Consider the following 23505-nt stretch of genomic DNA (forward strand, 5'->3'; position numbering starts at 1 on the left):
GGCTGGGGAATTCTGGGAGTTGAAGTCCACCCATTTTCTTAAAGGTGCCAAGGTTGGAAAACAGACGGCTTTAGAATGCAAGGCAAGTTCACTCCTGCATCTTTAATGGACCTGCTTCCGTGGGTTGTGTGAACACAACCTGTGTGAAGTGAGCCGCTGTGTTAAGCTCTTTCAGCCAGGAGGCAAGTGAAGGCGCCTTTAACTATTCCTTCTTTCTACGAGCCCAATCAGCTGTGACTTTTTAAAAGGAAAAACAACAACAACAGAATATTCAACAATTGCACTGCTAATCCAAGCCCTTTCTCCTCCTCTTCCCTGACTCGTTTCCTCCAACTCCTCCCCCTCTGTTAACTCATCCAAGGGTTATTATAATAAACCTTTCTTTGCTCTTCATAACAGTCTCAGAGTGCCCTGAATTCCAGAAGTGTGTTTGTTATATTCCTGTCCTGCATCTGAGCTCGGCTGCAGTTTCTCTTCAGGAGCAGAGCTGATACCAAGAAAATTAAGCCAAAAACTCCTAATGAGGACTTTTAAGTCAGGAAAATCCCTTTGATTTGTTGGTGAGTAAAAAAGGCTGTCTTCAAATTTGTTAAATATCCCTAAAACTCGAAAGCCCTGGAGGCGGTGCTTTGATTTAAGGAATAATAGTCAATCTGATTTTCACACTTGTCTGCTTCAAAGTTATTCCCTCTCGGCGCCACAGCACAGCCCTTTTAAGATTGAAGGTAAAGATTTATGGTATTTTTCTAATGTTTGACTTTCTCTACCAGACTGTCTCATATCTAGGAGATCCAAGACTTTCTGCCATCCTTTCCTGCTTGCCCGACAGCAAGCCTAGCTGTTTAACTTTCTCTAGACTCAATCAGAATAGAGCTGGAAGGGATCAGGGAAGCCTTCAGGTCCAAGCCCCTGTTTAAGCAGGAAACTCTATAACCATGGCTGTCCAGTCTTTTTAAAAAAGCCTCCAGTGATGGAGCACCCACAACTTCTGAAGGAAAGCTGTTCCACTGATTAATTGTTCTCGCTGTGAGAAAGTTTCTCCTTAATTCCAAATTGCTTCTCTCCTTGATCATCCATTGTTTCTTGTCTTATTTTCTGGTGCTTTGGAAAATAAACTGACCCCCCCCCTCTTCTTTGTGGCAACCCCTCAAATACTGGAATACTGCTATCATGTCACCCCTTCTTTTCTTTATACTAGCCAAACTCGAATCCTGCAACCATTCCTCACATGTTTTAGTCTCCAGGCCTTTAATCGTCTTAGTTGCCCTTCTCTGCACTTTTTCCAGACTCTGCGTTGGGCTTGTTGAATCTTTAAAAGAAAGTTACTAGTCCTCATTGACTTATGAGAGAAGAGCTAGTACTCCTGCTCAGAGGAATTCTCTAAAACCAAGCATGATCAAGCATGGAGTTCCTGATTTTTCCCAGTACAAGCACAGCTAGGATCATCAAAACCCAACAAATCAATTCAGGACCCCAACACTTCCAGCCGTCCTCTGCCTTCTGGTTGTGCAGATGTGTTAGACAATCAATGCCTATTTTATCACCTTGTCAGGAAAAGCTTGTCTACAGGGCAACCATCTCTAAAAGCAGGAGAAAAAAAAAAACCAGGATACAGTTTTTATTGTTTATCCCTATTTTTGCCAAAGCAATTGGCAACCTCAGGCACTAATTCTTTATAAGTCCTGGGCAGCTGCTGAGACTAGAGATAGAAATATATATATATATATATAATAAAATTATCATAGTCACAACTGTGCAGGCACCCTTAGGTAAATTTAACCACTTGTTACCTTTTTCCTTTAGTTCTATTGGCTTCCTGAGACAGGAGGAGTCTGGTAGCATCTTTTCCAAACAGCAAGTTTTATTAAAAGGCATAAATTACCAGATTATTATTATTTTTTTACTATCCCCTGGATTATCATGGCTCACTTCCTTTCTGGGTGGGAGAGTTTAAAAACTAATCCTTTAAATGCCAATACAGCAATATTAGGCAGTTGGGGGTTTGAATCCTGCTTCTGTATTTTTAAAAAAAAACAGGGCATAGGGACAGGGCTGTAACAAAGAATGAATACAAGGAACAGTACAGTGAAATATTTCTTGCAAGGGATAAAATACCAGAATACCAGAGTTGGAAGGGACATTGGAGTTCTTCTAGTTCAACCCCCCCCCCCCACCTCAAGCATTTCAGACAAATGGGTGTCCAGTCCCTTCTTAAAAAAACCTCCAGTGATGGAGCACCTACAACTTCTGGAGGCAAGTTGTTCCATTGATAAATTGTTTTAACTGTCAGGAAATTTCTCCTTAGTTCTAAGTTGCTTCTCTCCTTGATTAGTTTCCACCCATTGCTTCTTGTCCTGCCCTCAGGTGCTTTGGAGAATAGATTGACCCCCTCTTTATGGCAACCCCTTAGATATTGGATCACTGCTATTATGTCACCCCAGTCCTTCTTTTCATCAAATTAGACATGCCCAATTCCAGCAACTGTTCTTTATAGGGAAGAACAAGGCATTCAGTTTTAAGATTGCATGCTTAAAACTTCTTACTTCTCCCATCTGTGGAACGGCTGGGTTTTCATACGTGTATATATATTTTAAGCCAGGTAATGTGCAATTTTATTTGAAAGGAGACTTTTACAGTCATTGATTGCTTTAAAATTATTTCTTTTATTCCTGATTATGCACAGATGCATATTATTTTTAACTCCATAGTTAATGCTACTTCTAATTTCAGAAGGGCAGTGTTGTTTGGCTATTCTAGGCACAAATGACAGTGTTGTAGCACCTAAATGTTTCTCTTATTGTAAGCGAACTGTAAACGCAACCATTTCTGAAAAGGAAAGATATTTATAGAACCCTTCCGGAAGATGAGCAAAAGAACAGCTTTCGGTTTCCAGAATTTCCTTTTGAAATGTAAGCCATTTTGCGGTCTGTACTGTTTTCTTCAGAAGAGCTAATTCTCCTATATTAAGTTGAAGCTGATAAAGTTAGAGGTCATGATAGAATTTGTACTCAGGCTGCCTGAGACCCATACATGGAATTTTGCCTTAATCTGTCTTTCCTCCTGGCACAGCTCTCAAAACTCAGCATTTATTGGATGCTCTGTGCCTGAAGATAATCTAGTAAAGGGACGTATTACATTTTGGGGGTGAATTAGTAACCACCTGGAATTTTGGAAGCTGGTTCTGGATTCACAGTTGGACTTCTACAGTCTGTTGATAGGTGTGGTTATTCTCTAGTTACTCACCTGCTTTACCCACTTTGGAGGTTCCTATAGTCTCTCCCCCTCTTCTCTCCCTCTCTTCTCCCTCCCTCCCTCTCCCTAGCACCCACCTACCCTCCCTCTCTCTCTCCCCCTCCCCGCCCCTCTCTCTTCTCTCTGTGTGTCTCTGTGTCTCTCTGTCTCTGTGTCTCTCCTTAAGCATTCCTACACAGAAAGCAATGGATCTCAGCTTCTACTACCTTTTTTTAATCTTCCAAGAATATGCAGGAGATCACATGAGATAGGTGACATTCTTGTAAACTACCATTTTGCTGGATGCTAAAATAATCACAATCTCTCTCTCTCTCTCTCTCTCTCTTTCCCTCCCTCCCTCCCCCTCCCTCCCTCCCCCCTCTCTCTTATGTGTTCAATCAATGAATGAGTTTAGTAGACAACAACCATAAGACAGCAATTTATTTATTTATTTATTTATTTATTAAACTTTTATACCGCCCTTCTCCCGAAGGACTCAGGGCGGTGTACAGCCTTCATTTAAAACAGTTAATATACATATTAAAATAACAATTAAAAAGCTTATTCAATAAAAGGCCGAAATTAAAACCGTCCAATTGACCATATAAAATACCCAGTAAAATTACCATTAAAAATTTAAAATTTAAAATTTAGAATTTAAAAATCAGGCCAGTCCCGCTTGTATAAATAAATAAGTTTTCAGTTCCCGGCGAAAGGTCTGAAGGTCAGGCAATTGGTGTAAACCAGGGGGAAGTTCGTTCCAGAGGGTAGGTGCTCCCACAGAGAAGGACCTTCCCCTGGGAGCCGCCAGCCGACACTGCTTGGCGGACGGCACCCTGAGAAGACCCTCTCTGTGAGAGCGTACGGGTCGGTGGGAGGCATGTGGAAACAGCAGGCGGTCCCATAAGTACCCGGGCCCTAAGCCATGGAGCGCTTTGAAGGTGGTAACCAAAACCTTGAAGCGTACCCGGAAGACCACAGGTAGCCAGTGCAGACTGCGCAGGAGTGGTGTTACCCGGGAGCAACGTGGTGCTCCCTCAATCACCCGCGCAGCTGCATTCTGGACTAACTGAAGTCTCCGAGTGCACTTCAGGGGTAGCCCCATGTAGAGAGCATTGCAATAATCCAGTCGAGAAGTGACGAGAGCAATGGTGATAGATGTAGAGTTGCCAAGCAACATCAGCATTAGGAAGAAAGGACGTGAGAACCTGAGGAAGGACCAAGGTTTGAAGGAAGCACTAGAAAGGATGTGGAAAGTTAAGGCCAAATAGGTCCCAATGTCGGTAGGAGCGCTTGGGGTTGTGACTCCTAAATTGGGAATCCAACAGATTCCAGGAATGACATCAGTGCTAGAATCAGACATTTGGAAGAGGGCAGAGCTAGGAACACCTGAGATTTTGCTCAGGACTCTCAAACTCCCAGGAGTTCTACACAGACCACCCATAGGGCTGAGAAGGAAGTGTGTGTGTGTGTGTGTGTGTGTGTGTGTGTGTGTCTGTATCTACTATACATACATACATATATACATACATATATACTGTGTTTCCCCGAAAATAAGACCATCTTATTTTTTTTGAACTCGGCCTTATTTTCAGGGATGTTTTATTATTTTGGGGTGCATGGAGCAAGACAGGACTCCTCTTGCCATCTTACCTGATTTCCAGCTCTTGCATTTAAATATTTTTGGGGAGGGCTTATTTTGAGGGGAGGCTTATTTTAGCGCATGCACTCAAAAGCCCGATTAGGCTTATTATCAGGGGATGTCTTACTTTCAGGGAAACAGGGTACATACATACAAATACACAGTAACAATACAAGCGAGACTTTAAAAAATTAACAGCCACAATCGAACTCTCTAGTATAAAGCAATTATTTTGATGTGAACTGTAGTAGTTCTTTTTCAATATTGCATTCAATTTGGAATTTTAAAAAAACCCTGGTTTTGTAACATTGCCATCCTAAATTATAATTCATATTGAGAGATCATTGAGAATAGAAAAAAGAAAAGAAAAAAGTATTGTAGGTTATTTAATATAACGCTAGTCATTTTTTAACATCTACGAACATCAATGTATGGAAACAACGTAAGGCAGTAAGATGTATAACAATGTAATAAGAAGGTAGGCAAATACATAAATTAATCATGCTAAAGTATTTGGTTGATGGTGTTTCCAAGTATCGGGTTCAATGATCTCAGCACTTTGAGAAGACACTGGGTAGGGCAAGGCAAAATGAATTTCTAGTTTAGAATGAAAAAAAGGTGAATCATGGATTTGATGATTAGAAAGGCAGAAAATGGGAAGGTGATAAATTCATTTGTAACCACTGCAAAAAAAAAAGGATTGGAAGCCACTTCTTAATACACTTTTTCTTTTCTTTTTCCCCTCTATGTACTCTCTTGTTTCATTTACTTGTTTTACATCTTCCTTCGTTCTTTTTCTTTAATATAGCTTTATACTGTACGTTTGTCTTATATTATTGTAACTCATATTTTAATAAAAATTCTATTTTAAAAAAATCATTTTTCGAGGAGACCAAGTAGAGGAAGGCTGGATCCAGCTGTCCTATCTGGTTATACTCCAACAATTGGTTGGCTGAAATAACTGGAAAATAAGAGGGTTTGGGCCTGACATATCCAGCACTAGAACAGGGAAGCATGGAGAGATTTCCCCATTAACAGAGTGCTATGAAGTGGTTTGACTGAAGCTCTTTGCAGATGTTCCTTTTCAGAACTTAGGTCATGACCAACCGCTGTAGTGTTGTTAAAGGGCTTCTCCTGAATGTTTCTGCCTGACCTGGAACATAGAATATTAGGGTTGGAACCAGGGGTGGGTTTCAAAAATTTTAGCAAGGGGTTCTTTGCCCAGTTTCTGGGTGGGCATGGCCATGGTGGGTGTGGCCTAGTCGGCCTCCTGCACCATGGCGGGATGGGGGCGTTTTTGCCCTCCCTGGGCTCCAGATGCTTTCCTCAAGCCTCTGGGAGGCCGTTTTTGCCCTCTGGAGGCCAGAATTGGGCCCTTTTCCAAACTTCCTGAGCTTCCGCTAGGCCCATTTTTTGCCCCTCCCCTTTCACCTCCGTGCGCGCCCTGCACTTACCTGCATCCAAAACAAACTGCATGGGAACTCCTGGGAGGGGAGGGGCCAGCCAGGAGTGGGATTTGGGGGTTCTCTGAACTGCACAGAATCTTAGCTAGAGATTCTCCTGAACGTCTGCGAACTCCCAGCAGCCCACCCCTGGTTGGAATGGATCTTGAAGTTCTTCTAGTCCAACTCGCTGCCCAAGCAGGAGATCCTACATCATTCCAGACAAATGGCTATCCAATCTCTTCTTGAAACTCTCCAGTGATGGAGCACCCACAACTTCTACAGTCAAGCCATTCTGTTGGTTAATTGTTCTCACTGTCAGGACGGTTCCAGGTTGGACCTCTCTTTAATGATCTTCCACCTGTTGCTTCTTGTCCTGCACTCAGATGCTTTGGAGAATAGATCGACCTCCCTGCCTTCTCTGTGACAATCACTCAAGTACCTCTATTTTTAAAATATATCTTAAAATATCCTTTCTATCCCAATTACATATTTAGATTTCTAAATATTCAGAAAAGCATATCTTCTTTTTTTAAGTCCCATAGAGTTAAAGCTATGTTTATCGCATGTATGCATGTGTTTTGTCATTAAAATATGGTAGGGAAGTCATTCAAATCACTGATGTCCTACACACAGATGCACAAAAACACTCTTCAGTGTCATCACTTTCCCTGTTGCTAGGTAAAGTATTAGTATAATTTTAAACTCTAACCACATCCTCAAATCATGCTCAGCTATATTCTTTGTTCCCACAACACCTCGAATTAGATCAATTGCAAACGTACGCAGCTGTACAGTATCTGCATAGGATACTGGTCTTAACCGTGGTTATTTTTTTGTGGCTTTGCAGTTTACAGTGTAATTTAGACAAGAGGGTTTCCTCAATAACTAAATTAAGAATGTTGTGTAAATACCACCATCATACAATTTGGTTGGAGTTAGGATATTGTACGAGTCCATCTGTGTTGGGAAGGGAATGAGTTTTCACAGCAATTAGGTGAGGTGAATTATGACCCCATTCATTAGCCTTGTCTTCCATGGGAGCCCTTGAAAGCCTCCTAGGGGCCAGTGTAACCCTCAGTTCAGGATGTTTGCCCATCTGGAACTTAAATGATGGTGGGAACCTCAAGCTCTCATGAACTGATTTTGGATCCCTTGTTAATTCCTTCTCTACTTCTCTACTGTCCTTAGCACAGGATGGGCGACTGGGGCTTCCTGGAGAAGTTACTGGACCAGGTGCAGGAACATTCAACAGTCATCGGCAAGATCTGGTTGACGGTCCTGTTCATCTTCCGAATCTTGATCCTGGGTCTAGCTGGGGAGTCCGTTTGGGGGGATGAGCAGTCCGATTTTGTGTGCAATACCAAGCAACCTGGCTGTACCAACGTCTGCTATGACAACGCCTTCCCTATTTCCCATATTCGTTACTGGGTGCTGCAGTTCCTCTTTGTCAGCACCCCAACTTTGGTCTATCTGGGACATGTCATCTACCTCTCCCGACAAGAGGAGAAGCTAAAGGAACGGGAGAGTGAACTCCGGGCATTGCAAGCCAAAGATTACAAGGCAACAGCTATGTTGATGGCAGTGGAGAAGAAGATGGCCAAGATCTGTGTGGCTGAAGATGGCCGAATTAAAATCCGTGGGCCTCTGATGTGGACCTATGTCATCAGCGTGATCTTCAAGACCATCTTTGAGGCAGGCTTTCTTCTTGGCCAGTGGTACCTATATGGCTTTGTCATGCATGCTAACTATGTGTGCCAAGGTTCTCCATGCCCACACCATGTGGACTGTTTTATGTCCCGTCCCACTGAAAAAACCATCTTCATCCTTTTCATGCTGGTAATGGGCTTGATATCCCTTGTCCTCAACATTCTGGAGCTTCTCCATCTCTTTTGCAAGCACCTGGTCAAAAGGGTTAAGGAAAGTGACTGTTGCTCCCCATCTTCTGCTCCCCCTCTACCCTTTGATGGCAACAGCATTGGTAAAATGCCAACAGGGCCTTATCCACCAGATAAACCCTATTTCTACCTGCCCATGTCAGACAGGCATGCTCCACCGGGATACCAGGGATACAACAAGCTCTCCAGTGAGCAGAACTGGGCCAACTACAACACAGAAGAAACCCTGGCCTTGCAAAACCAGATTAGTCCTCCTGATCTCTTTGCAACAGGACCCCCTGAAATCCATCTCTCTCCAGAAAAGCAATCCAGCCGCCCAAGTAGCAGTGCTTCTAAAAAACAGTATGTCTAGCAAGCAGCCATTTGAAGTGTAAGTTCCATGGGGGCTTCCTTGAGAGCAGCCAGGTTTCTCTCAAGGGTCTCTTCATGTGGAAGGCTCCAATATGATTCCTTGCCATGGAAGAAAGAGGCTGGGCCTCAGGATTCTTCCCAGGTGCTTCCCAGGTTTTTGCCACAGTATTCTACTGCCCCGGTGAAAACCAGGACTTGAAGATGGACACAGACTGAACTTGTGGATCCACCAAGGTGTAAAAAACAAAAGGACACATAGAACAATCTCATAGAAGCCACTGAAGCGGCTGGTTAATGGGCATTTTAAGATGGAGTGCTAAATGTTGATTCCTGGGGGAAAACATAAGTAGTTGGGTCTGTATTTTGAGGTGTCTTGTGACTTACAGATCAGAAAACAGCCACTGGACCACAAAGAGAGGAGGGTAGGTAGAAGAGACACCAGCTTGGACTATCCAAACTGAGTTTCAAATTTTGGAAGTAAATTGAAGCTGAAAAGGAGAGGGCAGAATAAACTTGAGGAGGAACTTCTGGTATGTCACCTTTTTAGGAATGGACATGTGAACAGGTTGAGGAAAGTCATCTATCAAGCAGATTTGTTTTCATGTTGCAGTTGTCAAACTTCTGAGCAGTTTACTTATTAAATACTGCAGTACATCTACCGTTTGCATATTGTTCCAAGTAGGCATTAGGGAGAATAATTGCTGTTGCTGATGTTATCTTATTAAATATGACTCCTATTTAAGTATAGAGCTGATAATGACTTAGGTCCTCTGGGTTACTTTAGAAATGTCTTCCATCTAACAGCGTAGAAAAGCAGTTTTCAATCTCACCATATTTGAAACTCCAATTTCTGTCTTCCACTGATACTGGGTGAACTTTTGGTCTGCCAAGGGCTCTCTCTACATTTTCCCCCCCTTCAACTGGTACCTTGGAGAATTTGAATCAAAACTGTTAACTATGTAAAATAACTCCCCTTTCTCAGTCTCCTTGGTCATGTAATTCCATCTCTCATTCCATCAGGACACTTTTCTGGAGATTGGCCTTCCACAAGCTAAATGCCCTTCAACCAGTTGGGGCTACAGATCCCCAAGTTTCCAGCCATACTGGTTTGGGATGCTGGGCACTAAGATCCCAGCACATCTGGAAGATACCAAATTATGAAAAGGCACACATTTCTCTTGGTGTTAAATGGATCAGAACCTCATCAGAACTTCATTCTGATGGTTCTGTGAAGCCACATTCCTTCGCAGACAAAAGACTATTGTGTTAGCTGAACTTTACTCGGTATAAATCGTCCATTGACGATACTCTCTAAATATTGAAAGCTATCTGGCCTTCTCCAGCGTAACTGCTCACCCATCTTCTCATTCCAATCATTATTTGTGCAGGGCTCTGCCAAACAGAGATTACTCCTGGATGTTTGAGGTCAATATTGTGTTATATGTGTATCCTTATAAATCGTTGCAGTGGTCAGTCTCTCTCCTGGCTTCCTACCTTCCTTTGTACCTTCCTTTTTTTATATGTGTTCTAATTCTTTCACATCATATGACTGTAAGCACAAGCCGGGTCCCTCAGTGTTAAAATCACACTCTCTCCTGCAGTGGGAAAGTGATGTGAATTTTTTTTTAATGCTCATATGTCAGCCCTTCCAGGAAAAAATTCCTGCCTCTCTCTGGATTAAATCAAAGGAGTGGGATAGTTTGGGGGTTTTGTGTTTGGAACTCCCCATTTTTTGCTCCCCATCTACCCTTTGATGCCAACAGCATTGGTAAAATATCAACAGGCATTTATCCACCAGATAAAACCTATTTCTACTGCAAAAATACATGCTCTGGAAACTGGCTTTTGTTGCTGCAGGTGAAAAGCTTGTGATGGTTATAAAAATAGGATCGCTCTCCAGCTTCAATCAAGAGCAAACTGTGATAGGAAGAGATAGGGGGGCAAGGACCATTTTTTCCCCATTTCTACTGAACTGTTTCTGATAACTAAACTGTGAAAAGGAGATGGTTGTATGTAGCGAACTCACCTCTGTGCCTTTGATGAAGATGTCTCAGATCAACATGGCCATTAAGAAGCTGGCTTCACGTCCCCAGTTCATAACCAATGTTCACTCTTTCAGGGTGCAAGGTGGAGGGCTATGGGTATGCACTCTGTGTTTGTGTCCTTTTTTTTTCTAAATAAAAAGAATTTTTTTATATATAAATAAAATGAAAAATTGGCAAGACTGTTCTGTGGGTCAATAGTACATCTTGCAGCCGATATAAAATTGGCCTGATGAATGCTTCCATGCCATTACAAGATTCAAACCACTGGACACAATGATTAAATATCGAAGATTTAACCAAGTCCTTTATAATGAACATACTTGTATTTGCAGAGCTCCAGAGATGGAGCGCAAGACATATATTATTTGAATGTCAATTATATAAGAAAGAGAGAGAACCGTATCTTGGATTGCACGTTAGATAAACAACTTATTGGGATCCTTGTATTAAAACAATATGTGTCATGTGGTGTCAGAATTCACACATTGCGTATATAACACAGCCCTTCATTTGAATAAAACAGTTCCATTGAGATCTGCATGTGTGGGTTTCATTGGGGTAAATTGTAGGGATGACACAGAAATATGATTTGCATTCTTTATTCTTTCACAGAATAACAGGGTTGGAAGGGACCTTGGAAGTCTTCTAGTCCATCTTCCTGCTCAAGCAGGAAATCCTATACCATTTCAGACAGATGGTTGTCCAATCTTGTCTTGAAAACCTCCAGTGTTGGAGCTTCCACAACTTCTGGAGGCAAGTCATTCCACTGATTAATTGTCCTCACTGTTAGGAAATTTCTCCTTAGTTCTAGGTAGCTTCTCTCCTTGATTACTTTCCATCCATGGCTTCTGGTCCTGCCTTCAGGTGCTTTGACTCCCTCTTCTTTATTACACCCCCTTAGATATTGGAATACTACTATTATGGCACCCCTAATCTGTATTTAATTCCATCTTTATATATGCTTTTATTAATCTGTGTTTTTTATTCTGGATTGGATATGACCTATTGGCTAATCAACAATAGAGTTACTTCACTTTCATTCCACACATGATCTCCAGTCCACAATGAGTTGTGGAACACTTACTCACAGCCCTAAAGTCCTATCTCAAAATGCTATCAGGTCTTCTTAGCAACATCAGGCATCCGGTATGAATGACACATGAGCATCTGCAAGGGAGGGGAGAAAGCAAATGACAAAACATGAATGACTACACCATGCTAACAATGTGACTCATGTATGCATGTATAATCAGACATGGGGCTGCAATTATGCAAGGGTGGCATTGGATCATGCTAGTCTGCATTTCATTGTGATTTGCTGTCAACCCCTCTGCAGTCTACAGTGATTATTGTTGTAAGAAATCATCTTTTAAAAACAAAACCAATAATCATCCTTACCCTAACAGTCCAATAGCATAAAATGAAGATTTAACCAAGTCCCTTATAATGAACATACTTGTATTTGCAGCGCTCCAGAGATAAAGGACATAATGCATAAATTATTTGAATGTCAATTATATAAGAAAGAGATCATTAACTTGGACTGCACATTAGATGAACAACCTAATGGGATCCTTGTATTAAAGTATATATTTCATGTATGCTCAGTAATCACAAATTACATACACTATATAATGCAGCCATTTATTTGAATCCCAAATTGCCCTAGTTCTAAACACGATGTACCACAAGTTGTATTTCCATCTGATCAGATGGGAAACGCCTATGACCATATTTAACTGAAGGGCTGGTGGCCTTTTTCATTGTGGCTTCCTTACACCTAACCCTACTAGAAGGAGCATCTGGTGACCCTTGGTTATTAACCTGAAATTGATCCTCAATTATTCACTGAATTGTTACTTCAGTGTTTGAGTTGCTAGAGTGTGTAGTGGAAGAAAAAGTGCTGTGATTGCAGCTACAATCCTACATCCATTCACTAGAAGAAAGCCTGATTGACATTTATGGGACTAACTTCTGAGTAGGGGTGGGTTTCAAAACCCATTGCTACCGGTTCACTCATTGGCACACACGCACTCGCACATGCGCACAATGCATCTGCCCATGCACAAAAGCATCTGAGCGGGTGGCCGGAGCCTCCCGCCGCTACCTGTTCACCCGACCTGGGGCAAACTGGTAGCAACCCACCACTGCTTCTGAGTGCTGGCAGAAATATCCATCTGATTCAGTTCCAAGTGAGAGAAAGACACTGGAAACATGGAGGCTGATTGGAAATATGGTTTAATGATGAGGCAGAACCATCAAGCACATAGTCCTGGTGCAGCTGACCACATGAAGTTGAGAGAGGTATTTATCCCCTCTCTTGGGCTTTGCACTTGAACTTCTTGTTCTTGTGCAAGAACATTTGTGACTGTTGTAAGAGTCACAGCTAATTTTGTAGTCCGTCTGAGTCCCAGGCTTGGTTGAAGCTTGCAATCAATCAATCACAATCCCCAGTGATTGTGCCATGTGGTGAGCTCTGCTACTAGATGGGTTAATTCTATTATGTCCTGGAGGATCATGTCTTAATCCCATCACTCTGGAGCTGGAGGTCTTTTGTCTTGTAGCTAGGCTGGCCCAGTCTTTCTTAATGGGCACCAAATATCTACTGCGGGGGTCAGGGAGCCGTGTTCTGTCTTTAAAACATGTTTCTTCTTTTATCCTCCAGGGAAATATAATATTCTGCCTTTTCAATATTTCTCAATATAGTTCATTCTTCTAGGAGAAGGGTGGGTGCTAACTTTCTACCTGAGTAAACCTGGGTTGTGCAGCACAGTTAGCTCCAAATCAGAAGGAATCTGGTGGCACCTTTGTGGCTAATATTTTATTAAAAGGCATGAGTTACAGTTCTGATGTAGATTTAACCTGGGATGAGGCAACAGAGGGGAAGGAAAGAGAAGACAGGTGAAGCAAACTCAGGTTATCTGTGCAAGACATTACAATTATCTTACCAACTGATAGCTCCAGTGTGTTTGTTGTCACTTTCTGAGATCACCTGAAGCCTGCCTGATGTCTCCCCAAAGCTGATGCCTTTTAGTCAGATTTTTAGTCAGCCTGTAAAGGATCTACCTGATTCCTCCTGATTTTTGGTACCAGACAGTAATACAGCTCTCTTCCCAGAATAGTACACAAATAATACCGTATTTTTCAGAGTATAAGACACACCCTTTTCCCCTAAAAAAGAGGGTGAAAATCTGGGCGCGTCTTATACTCCAAATGTAGCCCTGCCCAGCTTCTCAAACGGAGGTTTCAGAGGCTGAAAAAAGCATCAGAAACGGAGCTTCAGAAAAGAAACCCCCAAACAGAGCTTCAGAGGCTTTTTTTCAGAAAAAAAAAGCAAGGCACAGAGCTCACAACCAAGGAACCTGTTGCTAAAATTCACCTCTGGGAGCAGCTGATTGGGGGTATTCCGGGAGGCAGATCCACCTGCCAATCAGCTTTTTTCTTATTTTCCTCTCAAAAAAACTAAGGTGCGTCTTACACTCCGGTGCGTCTTATACTCCAAAAAATACGGTACATTGATTAGCTGTTCAAATTCCCTTCTATTTGGAATCTTCAGATCCATTTTTGCTGGAAATAAGAGGGGACAAAAGTGACCTGTTCTTTGAGGTTTTCTCTTGGCTGGATCTAATCTGATGAAGGATTACAGTATAATTCAGACCATCATCTGTTTGTTTGTTTTTTTAGAAAAAAAATATGTTCAAATGTGGAAGGCACCCTTGGGATCATCAAGACCAATCTCTGCTCAGTATGGAATCCACAACTGTCTTGGAGTGTGGAGGGTGGGTGGGGGGAAAAGTTAGATAAATCTAGTTTCATGGCACCATGAAGACTAACAAAACTTCAAGACTAACAATCCTTGGCATCATAAACAGATATGAGATGCAGGGAGCTGATCTGGAGGGGACACGCACATATTTTTGGATTATTGGAAGAGAAGGTACACAGAAAGGGGGACATCAGATGGGTTGCAAAAATCTGGATGACTGGTACACGGCAGGAAATGCTTCCTTTTCTATGTCTCTTGGCTGCCATCTAGTAGCAGTTCGTATTTTTGCAGCCTGATCTGGCAGCCGTGATAAAAGGCAAGGCGAGACAGGAAAGAAAAGAGGAGGATGCAAACTTGGATAATTATTTATAGCGTGACTGTTTATAAAATAGTTCCTAGGTGTGGCATAGAACTTCATTGTGAGTTGATCAACAACAATATATAATCTCTTATCAGCAACTGATGAAGCTTATCTGCAAATGGTCCTTTTCCCTTCCATCGCCTAGCAGGGCTAACTCTCTGGAAGGAAATTTGATAAAAATAGCTGTACGGGAGGAAGGGTGTTTAATCCTTTCTCGGATGACATTTCTCCAATTCCACCCTTGCCCCAGCAGCTATTTTCCCCACAGTGGAAACAATTTGGCAGAGTTCTTATAACATACTTAATCCTAAACTCAGGTTAACGAAACACAATTGCTGGGCTCACCTAGCATGGGAAATCATCTTGTGGCTTAACTTCTGATGGTTCGGTTCACAAATGATGCTAAGGCAATAGTTGGTTTCCTACAATGCCCTGAATGAGATACTGTATTTTTCAGAATATAAGATGCACTTTTTCCCCCCTAAAAGAGGATGAAAATTTGGGTGTGCCTTATACACCGAATGTAGCCCCGCCCACCTGCTGGTCCCCATCCTTCGGCCTCTGCACCAGAGGTGGGTTTCAGCAGGTTCTGACCAATTCTGGAGAACCGGTAGCGGAAATTTTTAGTAGTTCGGAGAACCGGTAGTAAAAATTCTGACTGGCCCCGCCCCCATCTATTCTCTGTCTCCCAATTCCCAGCTGATTGGGAGGAAATGGGGATTTTGCAATAACCTTCCCCTGGATTGGGGTGGGAATGGAAATTTTACAGCATCCTTCCCCTGCCATGCCCACCAAGCCACACCTACAGAACCGGTAGTAAAAAAATTGGAAACCCACCACTGTATGGGCTATTAAGAAAGACTTGGGGGGCTGTTTCTTTCCTTTAATAAACATGTTTCTCCATTTCTCATTTGGTGAAATATAATATTCTGCCTTTTTAATATTTCCCAAAATATTTCATTCTTCTGAGGGAGGGGGAGGTACTAATTCCCACAACACTGTCAAACTATTTGTTAAGGCTGTATTAAGGCTGTACTATTCTTTTCATCTTTCCTATTACCTATCTCCTTTTCTACTTATTTTATTTTATTTATTTTATTTATTTTGTCACAACAATATATGTAGGAATCATACTTAGGACTATAACTTTGTTGCTTGTATCATTCCAATTTATATTGGTTTATTTAATTTCCTAGTATGATTTATGTTGATTGCTTATTTAGTATCTTATGACTATCACTAAGTGTTGTATCTTATGATTTATGATAAATGCATTTTTATGATGACTATGATGATGATTTATCACTTATAGCTTTTATGTACACTGAGAGCATATGCACCGAAGACAAATTCCTTGTGTGTCAAATCACGCTTAGCCAATAAAAAATTCTATTCTATTCTATTCTATTCTAACAAAACACAGAGAAAGGCCATGTACAGCAGGACGTTAAAGACAAGGCAAGCCCTGAAGAAGGGTGCTAAGACTGAAGGTAGAGTCCCCAAAATTAGACCAGATACATCCATCCTCTGTGAATGTGGTTCACAAATGGTCTAAACAGAGTGAGAGAGTAAGTGGCGAGGGTGGGGGGGAAGAGAGGAAAGAAATTATTGGGAATAAGAGCCAAAAAAGAATACACAGAATAAGATAGTTGGTGTTTCCATGTTGGTAACTTCATTTTGTAGGAAAGGTAAAAGCAAAAGTTTTAAGACAGATAACTTCTTTTTCAATGTGGTAGATGTAATAATATTACCAAATGCCTAGATTAGAATTAGCAACTATGATTCTGTGTGATTCCCAATATGGAGTGGGGGCAGTAGTAGGATTCAAGTAATTTAACAACCGGTTCTCTGCCCTAATAATTTATTCCAACAACCACTTTGCCAAACTGCTCAGTAAGTTAACAACCAGTTCTCCCGAAGTGGTGCGAACTGGCTGAATCCCACCACTGGGTGTGGGGGAGAAAAGGTTGTAAAATGGGGCAAAATGGAAGCATTTACATATCCAAATCTGGTGAAGTTTGAAAAAATTGTGACAAAGACGTTTTTGACACTGAAGGGAAATTAAAATCTAAGCAAGAACTTGAAGTAAATTATCATGCAAATACAATCTAGATATGATAAAGACATGAAAATTTACAGCTTTTATAAAAGACAGACAGCCTTCGATCAGATATTGTTGAATTCTGATGAAAAACTAATTAAGAAAATATCTAATTATTTTTTTTATTAAATCGGAAAATGGAGGATGAACAAGTAAAAGACACAATGATACAGTGGGCAAAAAACTGTTGATATAATATAGAATAAGAGAAATGGCAAAACTTATGGGAAAGTTAAAAGGGAATTCTCTAGGAATTCTATAGGCCGTATGATGTCATCCATATACGGTAAAGGTCACCAACTGCCAGCTGTCACTGATGAGAGCCAAGATGTTTAGGAAGACATAAGTAGGTCTTCAGGAGGGCTGCTCTAAAGAGCTTCTCCTTCGTGTCTTTCCCTGTTTGGGAGGTGGAAGGTCTGTCTAGGAGCCTTTGCCCTGGGGGAAACAGAGAGGGGGAAGGCGGGGATGGGAGGCCCTCAGGACTGGGCTCCTTCACAGAGGTTGACACAGAAGGAGCTTCTCTCCCTGTCCCAGATACAGAGCAGGTAGAGCAGATGGAGTCTGGAAGGGCTTTTACTCCATTCCCTTCCTTTTTTCAGGTTCCTGAGATTACGAGAACGATGCAGAGAAATCTCCCAATGCTGCTGGGGGAGAAAGAGAAGGAATGCCAGCCCAGCAACTCCTTCAACCTCCACCTTGGAGGAAACAACAAGTCTTTCTCACCGAAGAAAGACAAAATTTACCATTGAAATTGAGCTCCACAAAGTGGAGCAGCATGGTGAGTGGACACTTTGGGTTGAAGGGGATGGAGGGGGAAAGGGAAGGAGTGCCTTTAGGAATGGAATACTCTATGTAGGCATCTATAGAAGCCAATTCTGCCTTTTTGTACATTCTAGGTTGCACTTAAACAGTGGAAGGTATCTATATACTGGAAACTGGGGACGGAGGATGTAGAGAATGCAATTGGTCTTTCCCCTAAAATAGACACAGCCACAAAAGCCTTTGAATTGGGTCTCCAAGGGAAGGATGCTGCAAAGGACTGATTTTAGTGTTATTCTTCATCTGGAGGAGATCTAAAACCTATCTATGATTCCACCCTCTGTGTCTCCTTTCCCAGATTTCCCTACAAAGGACAACCGAGGGAAAGAGAAGATCCTCTTCCAGAGACAGGACCTTCCCCCAGCAGCGCAATCAGAGCCGGCCTGCATAAGAAGAGACCAAGAGATGAGACAATATCTCCGGCAAGATGAGGAGAAAGATACTGCAGGTACCCCTTGAAAGTAGAGGTTTCTTTCGCTGGGCTTTGCCTCCAGGTTTCAATCCCAGCCTTTTTTGCCCAATCTCAGTGTGGAGCAAAAGATTCCTTAGGATGGACAGAGTCTCAGGAGGGTTTCAAGCTTTCCTTGTAAAAGGAAGAGCACTGGGGACTCTGGGAGAATCAGCTGCCCTGACTGACAGCTGGACTCTTCAATTGCACAGGAGCATCGCCTAATCCAGGTCCTCAGTGCGATGACTGCACTGTTTCACCTTAAGTGCACAAATGAGGTCGCAGCGCCCAGATATAAAAATATGATGGGAAGCAGGGAGAGTTGATGGGTGGCAGTCAAGGAGGATGGGGAGATTTCAGAGGGAAAGGGAGAGAAGGAAAGCTACTACGAATTCGCAGAAAGTTTACCTTCTCAAAGCTCAAAAGGATCCTTAATATGGGGGCAATTGTCCTTTGGACTAAAAGACAAGCTGTTGCAGCAACATAGCAGGTTTTGGGACAAAGAAGACGTTCTGGAGCAACTTGGTTGAGCTTGAATTTTCTGATTCTCTCCTCTTTTGTTTCCTGGCAGGCTCTGTTGCAGGAACACACCTTCGTCATCGGATTAGCTGTTATGCTAGACACCTACGATCTCAGGTCAGTCTTTTGTTTCTTTTATAGTGGGTACTCAGTCATTAAGAATGGGAAGGGCATTCAGTTGAGCCAGCTTATCCTAGTCTTATGGGAAAAATGAAACTGAGGCTTGGTCATTAATATGGGCACTAATGCCTCTTCCTTCTTTTAATCCCACAGCAAGATCACACCGGAAATGGATGAGCCGGTCGAATCCATGCTGATCGACATTTCCATTTTTTATTGGATGGCTACCCTGGATACAGAAGATGATGTTTCTGAGGTACCGCTTTAAACAACATTTCTGGGATTTCCTTTCTAGTGTTGCATGGATGGGAAAATGTTCTCCAGAAGAAATAGCACCATCTCTTACGTTTCCTTTCAGGTGGACGAGAAGTTGTTGAAGGAGGCCTTTGGCCTGACACTGAGGAGCCTTCTCCGGCAGTCTCCCACCACACAGCGGTTCATTTTCATTCTGAAGGTAAGGGTCCGGAAATCCCATGGCAGCTCAAAGGAACACCATCATAAATTGCACACATGTGTTTCGGCAACGAGAGTCTTGATTTTCAGAAATGAGAAAACATGTCTTTTCTTCGTTGATTCCCCAGCATTTGGACACAGGTGGGAGCTTCTTCTTGCCGGCACTCAACCAGCTCCTCTATTGTGGGAAACATCATCCCAGGATCGATGTAAGTAGCAAAACTAAATTACCACATGAATTGTAGCCTTTGAGTCCCCCACAGCTCTTGGGACCCCACCCTCAAATAACGTTCCTCTTGGAGCCAGAGAGAGTGCAGGGGGGACTTTTTGCTCTCATGCCACTTGAGGAAATTCTGGGAGGGATGGCTTGCTAGCAATTTGTGAGTGATGGGCCAAGGGAAGGAGAATTACTCTCCAAGAACCTTGGCAATAGTGTGAGGGATTTCTTTCTCTTACAGCTTGATGAAGTCCAGCAAGTTTTCCCTGGTGTTCCCAGGGAAATCTGGCAGACTGGAAAGACATACGAAAACATCAATGAAGGTAACTTTATTGAGAACACTAAGGGGAGGGGGGAGGGTTACTTATGACCTGTCTTCTTATTTACGGCAGTCACATCAACCGTACATTAATGTCATCACATTTTGGGTAGTTGGCAAGAAATTCAAATTTACAATCCTTTGCAGCACCTAGTGGTTACATGATTGCAGTTTGAGATATTTTAATTGTTTTAAGGCAAAAAAAAGTGAGGGAACCAGTCACTGGATAATCTGCTTTTGAATTTTCCACCATGTGATTCACTTAACAACTGTTGTAAAAACAGTTATAAAATTGAATTCGGTCATGTGGCGACTTAATTTAAAACTGTAATGACTGATCATGAGTTTTAGCTCCCTTGTTGTCATATGTTGAGGACAATTCCCATAGATGGAAAACCTGTATATGTTTTCCACCTATGTAGCAAACATCAAATTTAAATATCTCTTTCTTTCAATTCTTCTCACCTTTTATGTCCATGCAGGAGACCTAGAAATAGAGGAGTTGGGACCTCCACCCTCTGCCATTGATCCACCTATGTTCAAGGATGGATGAAGTTCTACTCCATCTCAGGAAATGGCCCTTTTTTCTTCTTTCTATAAATTGTACAAGTTATATATAATAGTTGAATTTGATCTGTTATAACTTCTGACTGCATAATAACTGTTGGTATCTGTGTTTCTAGATCACTGGAAGACCAGAACTCCCTACTGCTGAAGTTTCCCTTGGGGTCTGGAAGATGGCACTGGGGCTGAATATGTTCTGGAGCAGACGCTGACCATAATCATTTTTAATATGCTGCAGCAGGTTGGTAATGCCGAGGGTTAGACTAAGGGATAGTTCAGTTTCTGCAAATGTGGGGGTTTTTTTCTCTCTCAAGCATATGCTTGATTCTGCTTTCTGCCCTGTGATTTGTCTCTTCTCAGGCTATGTAGCAGCTTGGACAGAATTCCATATGGTGCCTGTAACTGACTTGCTTGCTTGGACCATCACCCGTCTGGATTAACATCTCCCCGGGACAGAAGAACAATGAAACACAGATGGATGGACTTGAGTTTTTAATGGCAGTGTTTTTTCTTCTATCTATGGGACATTTATATGTCTCCAGCTATATGCCACCATTGAAGGCAAACACAAGGTAAAGTAGACAGAAGTTTAGTCAAAGGTGCTACCTTCAGACTTTCAGGATTCTGTTAATGTAGCCTTACAATAAGGTCAAATGTAATCATATTTAGTCATATTTCCTGTCTTGTTTCCCTTGGAGGCCTGATACAATATCTGCAGATTGTTTGAACTCTCTCTCTCTCTCTCTCTCTGTGTGTGTATGTGGGGGGGGGGCTCCCAGCTAAACAGACAGGAAAGGTGATTAAATGTGCTAATTCTACCTTATTTTAAGGCTACATTAACAGAATCTTGAAAGTCTGAAGATAGTCCTTTTGACTGAATTTCTATCTTCTTTATCTTATGTTTAAACAGGTGGCATATAAATGTCCCGTAGACAGAACGTAGGTTTATGTTCATGTACCTATATGCAGTGGTGGGATTCAGCCAGTTCGCACCACTTCGGGAGAACCGGTTGTTAACTTTCTGAGCAGTTTGGCAAACTGGTTGTTGGAAGAAATCGGTGTGGCTCAGGCTGTAAGAAGCCTGTTATTAAAACACAGCTGCCTGCAATTACTGCAGGTTCTAGTCCCACCAGGTCCAAGGTTGACTCAGCCTTCCATCCTTTATAAGGTAGGTAAAATGAGGACCCAGATTGTTGGGGGGGCAATAAGTTAACTTTGTAAATATACAAATAGAATGAGACTATTGCCTTACACACTGTAAGCCGCCCTGAGTCTTCGGAGAAGGGCGGGATATAAATGTAAATTTAAAAAAAAAAAAATTAGGGCAGAGAACCGGTTGTTAAATTACTTGAATCCCACCACTGCCTATATATATATGTTTATGTATTTATTTTGGTTGTCATATTTTGTTTTTAATTGTATAATAATTGATTTTATGGTTGCTTACCACCCACTGTCTCATTTGACATGGGCCCCTCTACAAATTGTTTAAATAAATAAGTATACTTTAAATATTTTTCCTTCACTTGTTTTCTTAATGAACCTGTGCTCCTTTCTTTATTTCATTATTTTTTAAAATCTGTATTTGTTTTGCTATCTGATTTCCAAATATAAATAAAGGTACAATATAAGTCTGTCTTTTGTAGAAAATTATTTATTGCATCCATTTGGGGACCTTCTGTTCATCAAAACTTTGAGTATAACTGAAGTGAAGTTTTAAACAGTCAGGAAAAATAAGCCCATGGATTCCTTGATAAATGATACTTTTTTTTAAAGTAGGGTCTTATAACCCTAAGGAATATTTTATAACAATTTGTAAAGACCCAAAAGAACAAACAATTGTTTATTTGTTTGTTTTAAAAGCTTTCTATGGTATATCTATCCCCCAAAAGAATAAGATCGTAATAAACCTAAAGAATGCTTTAGGTTTATTAACCTTCCTATACTACCACTTCTTACAATACTAGACAACACAGAATCAGCAATGGAGACCTTCAGGTTTCTAGGTTCTATCATATCTCAAGATTTAAAATGGACACCTAACATAAAAAAAGACATTGGAAACATGGAGGCTGATTGGAAAGATGGTTTGTTGATGAAGCAGAACCACATGTGATTCTGGGCAGCTGACAAAATGGAGTTGAGATTGGGTGGGGTTTTTTACCTTCTTTGGGCTTTGTATTTGAGCTTCCTGTTCCTGTGCAAGAACATGTCCTTTAATTTTCTATTGGCTGTTGTCAGATTCCTATGGGGTCATTTAGGGGTTATGTAGGGGTCAGAGCTGGCTCTATAGGCAAAAGATGAAATGCAAATCCTAGGTGCTTGTCTGAGCTAATCTGGTCAACCTCTGGCTTATTGTTTATCTGAGCTCCCAGATGAAGTTTGGAATGCTCTGAGATAGCACAATGAAGGGGCCTGTCTTCTGAAAGGGTGTTGGGCAATTCCTATTATGCCTAATGACTTTTGTCCTGTGTTGGATCTTGGGTGAGGGGCTGCTTCTAATCCTATCACTCTGCCTTCGTTAGCTGTCAAACTTTGCTGCAAGCAGTTTTGAAATATCCTGTCTCGAATGGATTTATGCCTGCAGTATTTGCTTTGCTTATGAATAGAGGCATCTAAATAGTTTTTTTTTTATTTACATTTATATCCCGCCCTTCTCCAAAGACTCAGAGCGGCTTACAGTGTGTAAGGCAATAGTTGGGTTCTTTTTTCAATAAGCTCTTAAGTACTGGCATCTGCTATGGGGTAAGAGGTGGGTTTCAGCAGGTTCTGACCAGTTCTGGAGAACCGGTAGCGGAAATTTTGAGTAGTTCAGAGAACCAGTAGTAAAAATTCTGACTGGCCCCGCCCCCATCTATTCTCTGTCTCCCAATTCCCAGCTGATTGGGAGGAAATGGGGATTTTGCAGTAACCTTCCCCTGGATTGGGGAGGGAATGGAGATTTTACAGCCTCCTTCCCCTGCAACGCCCACCAAGCCATGCCCACCAAGCCACACCTACAGAACCGATAGTAAAAAAATTTGAAACCCACCACTGCTCCGCGCGTCCTCTCAGATGGAGCTTTTGGAGGCTGCAAACTCAGCCTCTCAAACAGAGAGCCTTTCAAACAGCCTCCAAAAGCTCCGTTTGCAAAGGAGCTTCTTCTTTGCAAAGGCAGCCTCTCAAATGGAGCTTTCGGGAGGGTGAAAAAGCAAGGCGCAGAGGCCAAA

The 23505-nt window shown here is 41.9% G+C and overlaps 1 protein-coding gene and 1 long non-coding RNA gene across 7 annotated transcripts; one reads left to right on the top strand and one right to left on the bottom strand.

Annotated features, from left to right (window-relative positions):
- Positions 1–387: 387 nt before the first annotated feature.
- On the top strand, positions 388–21930 carry GJA4 (gap junction protein alpha 4). 6 transcript variants are annotated; one of them, XM_058196422.1, is made up of 10 exons: positions 388–560; positions 17437–17615; positions 17955–18150; positions 18676–18740; positions 18897–18999; positions 19102–19197; positions 19325–19405; positions 19655–19736; positions 20215–20537; positions 20657–21930. In XM_058196422.1, the coding sequence occupies exons 4-9, from the start codon at positions 18718–18720 to the stop codon at positions 20283–20285; spliced, it is 456 nt and encodes a 151-aa protein (XP_058052405.1). In that variant the 5' UTR covers positions 388–560; positions 17437–17615; positions 17955–18150; positions 18676–18717; the 3' UTR covers positions 20286–20537; positions 20657–21930. The 6 variants fall into 6 exon arrangements, with proteins under 6 accessions (XP_058052405.1, XP_058052403.1, XP_058052404.1 ...); XM_058196420.1 differs by having other exon boundaries at positions 17955–18104; XM_058196421.1 differs by having other exon boundaries at positions 17955–18104; positions 20416–20537.
- On the bottom strand, positions 10645–20326 carry LOC131204822 (uncharacterized). The gene is made up of 3 exons (XR_009156645.1): positions 20198–20326; positions 11694–11776; positions 10645–10737 (listed from the first exon to the last, which is right to left on the bottom strand). It is a non-coding gene; the product is annotated as an uncharacterized LOC131204822 (long non-coding RNA).
- Positions 21931–23505: the final 1575 nt, after the last annotated feature.

This window comes from Ahaetulla prasina, chromosome 10, assembly GCF_028640845.1.
Source record: "Ahaetulla prasina isolate Xishuangbanna chromosome 10, ASM2864084v1, whole genome shotgun sequence".
NCBI classification, from domain to species: Eukaryota; Metazoa; Chordata; class Lepidosauria; order Squamata; family Colubridae; genus Ahaetulla; species Ahaetulla prasina.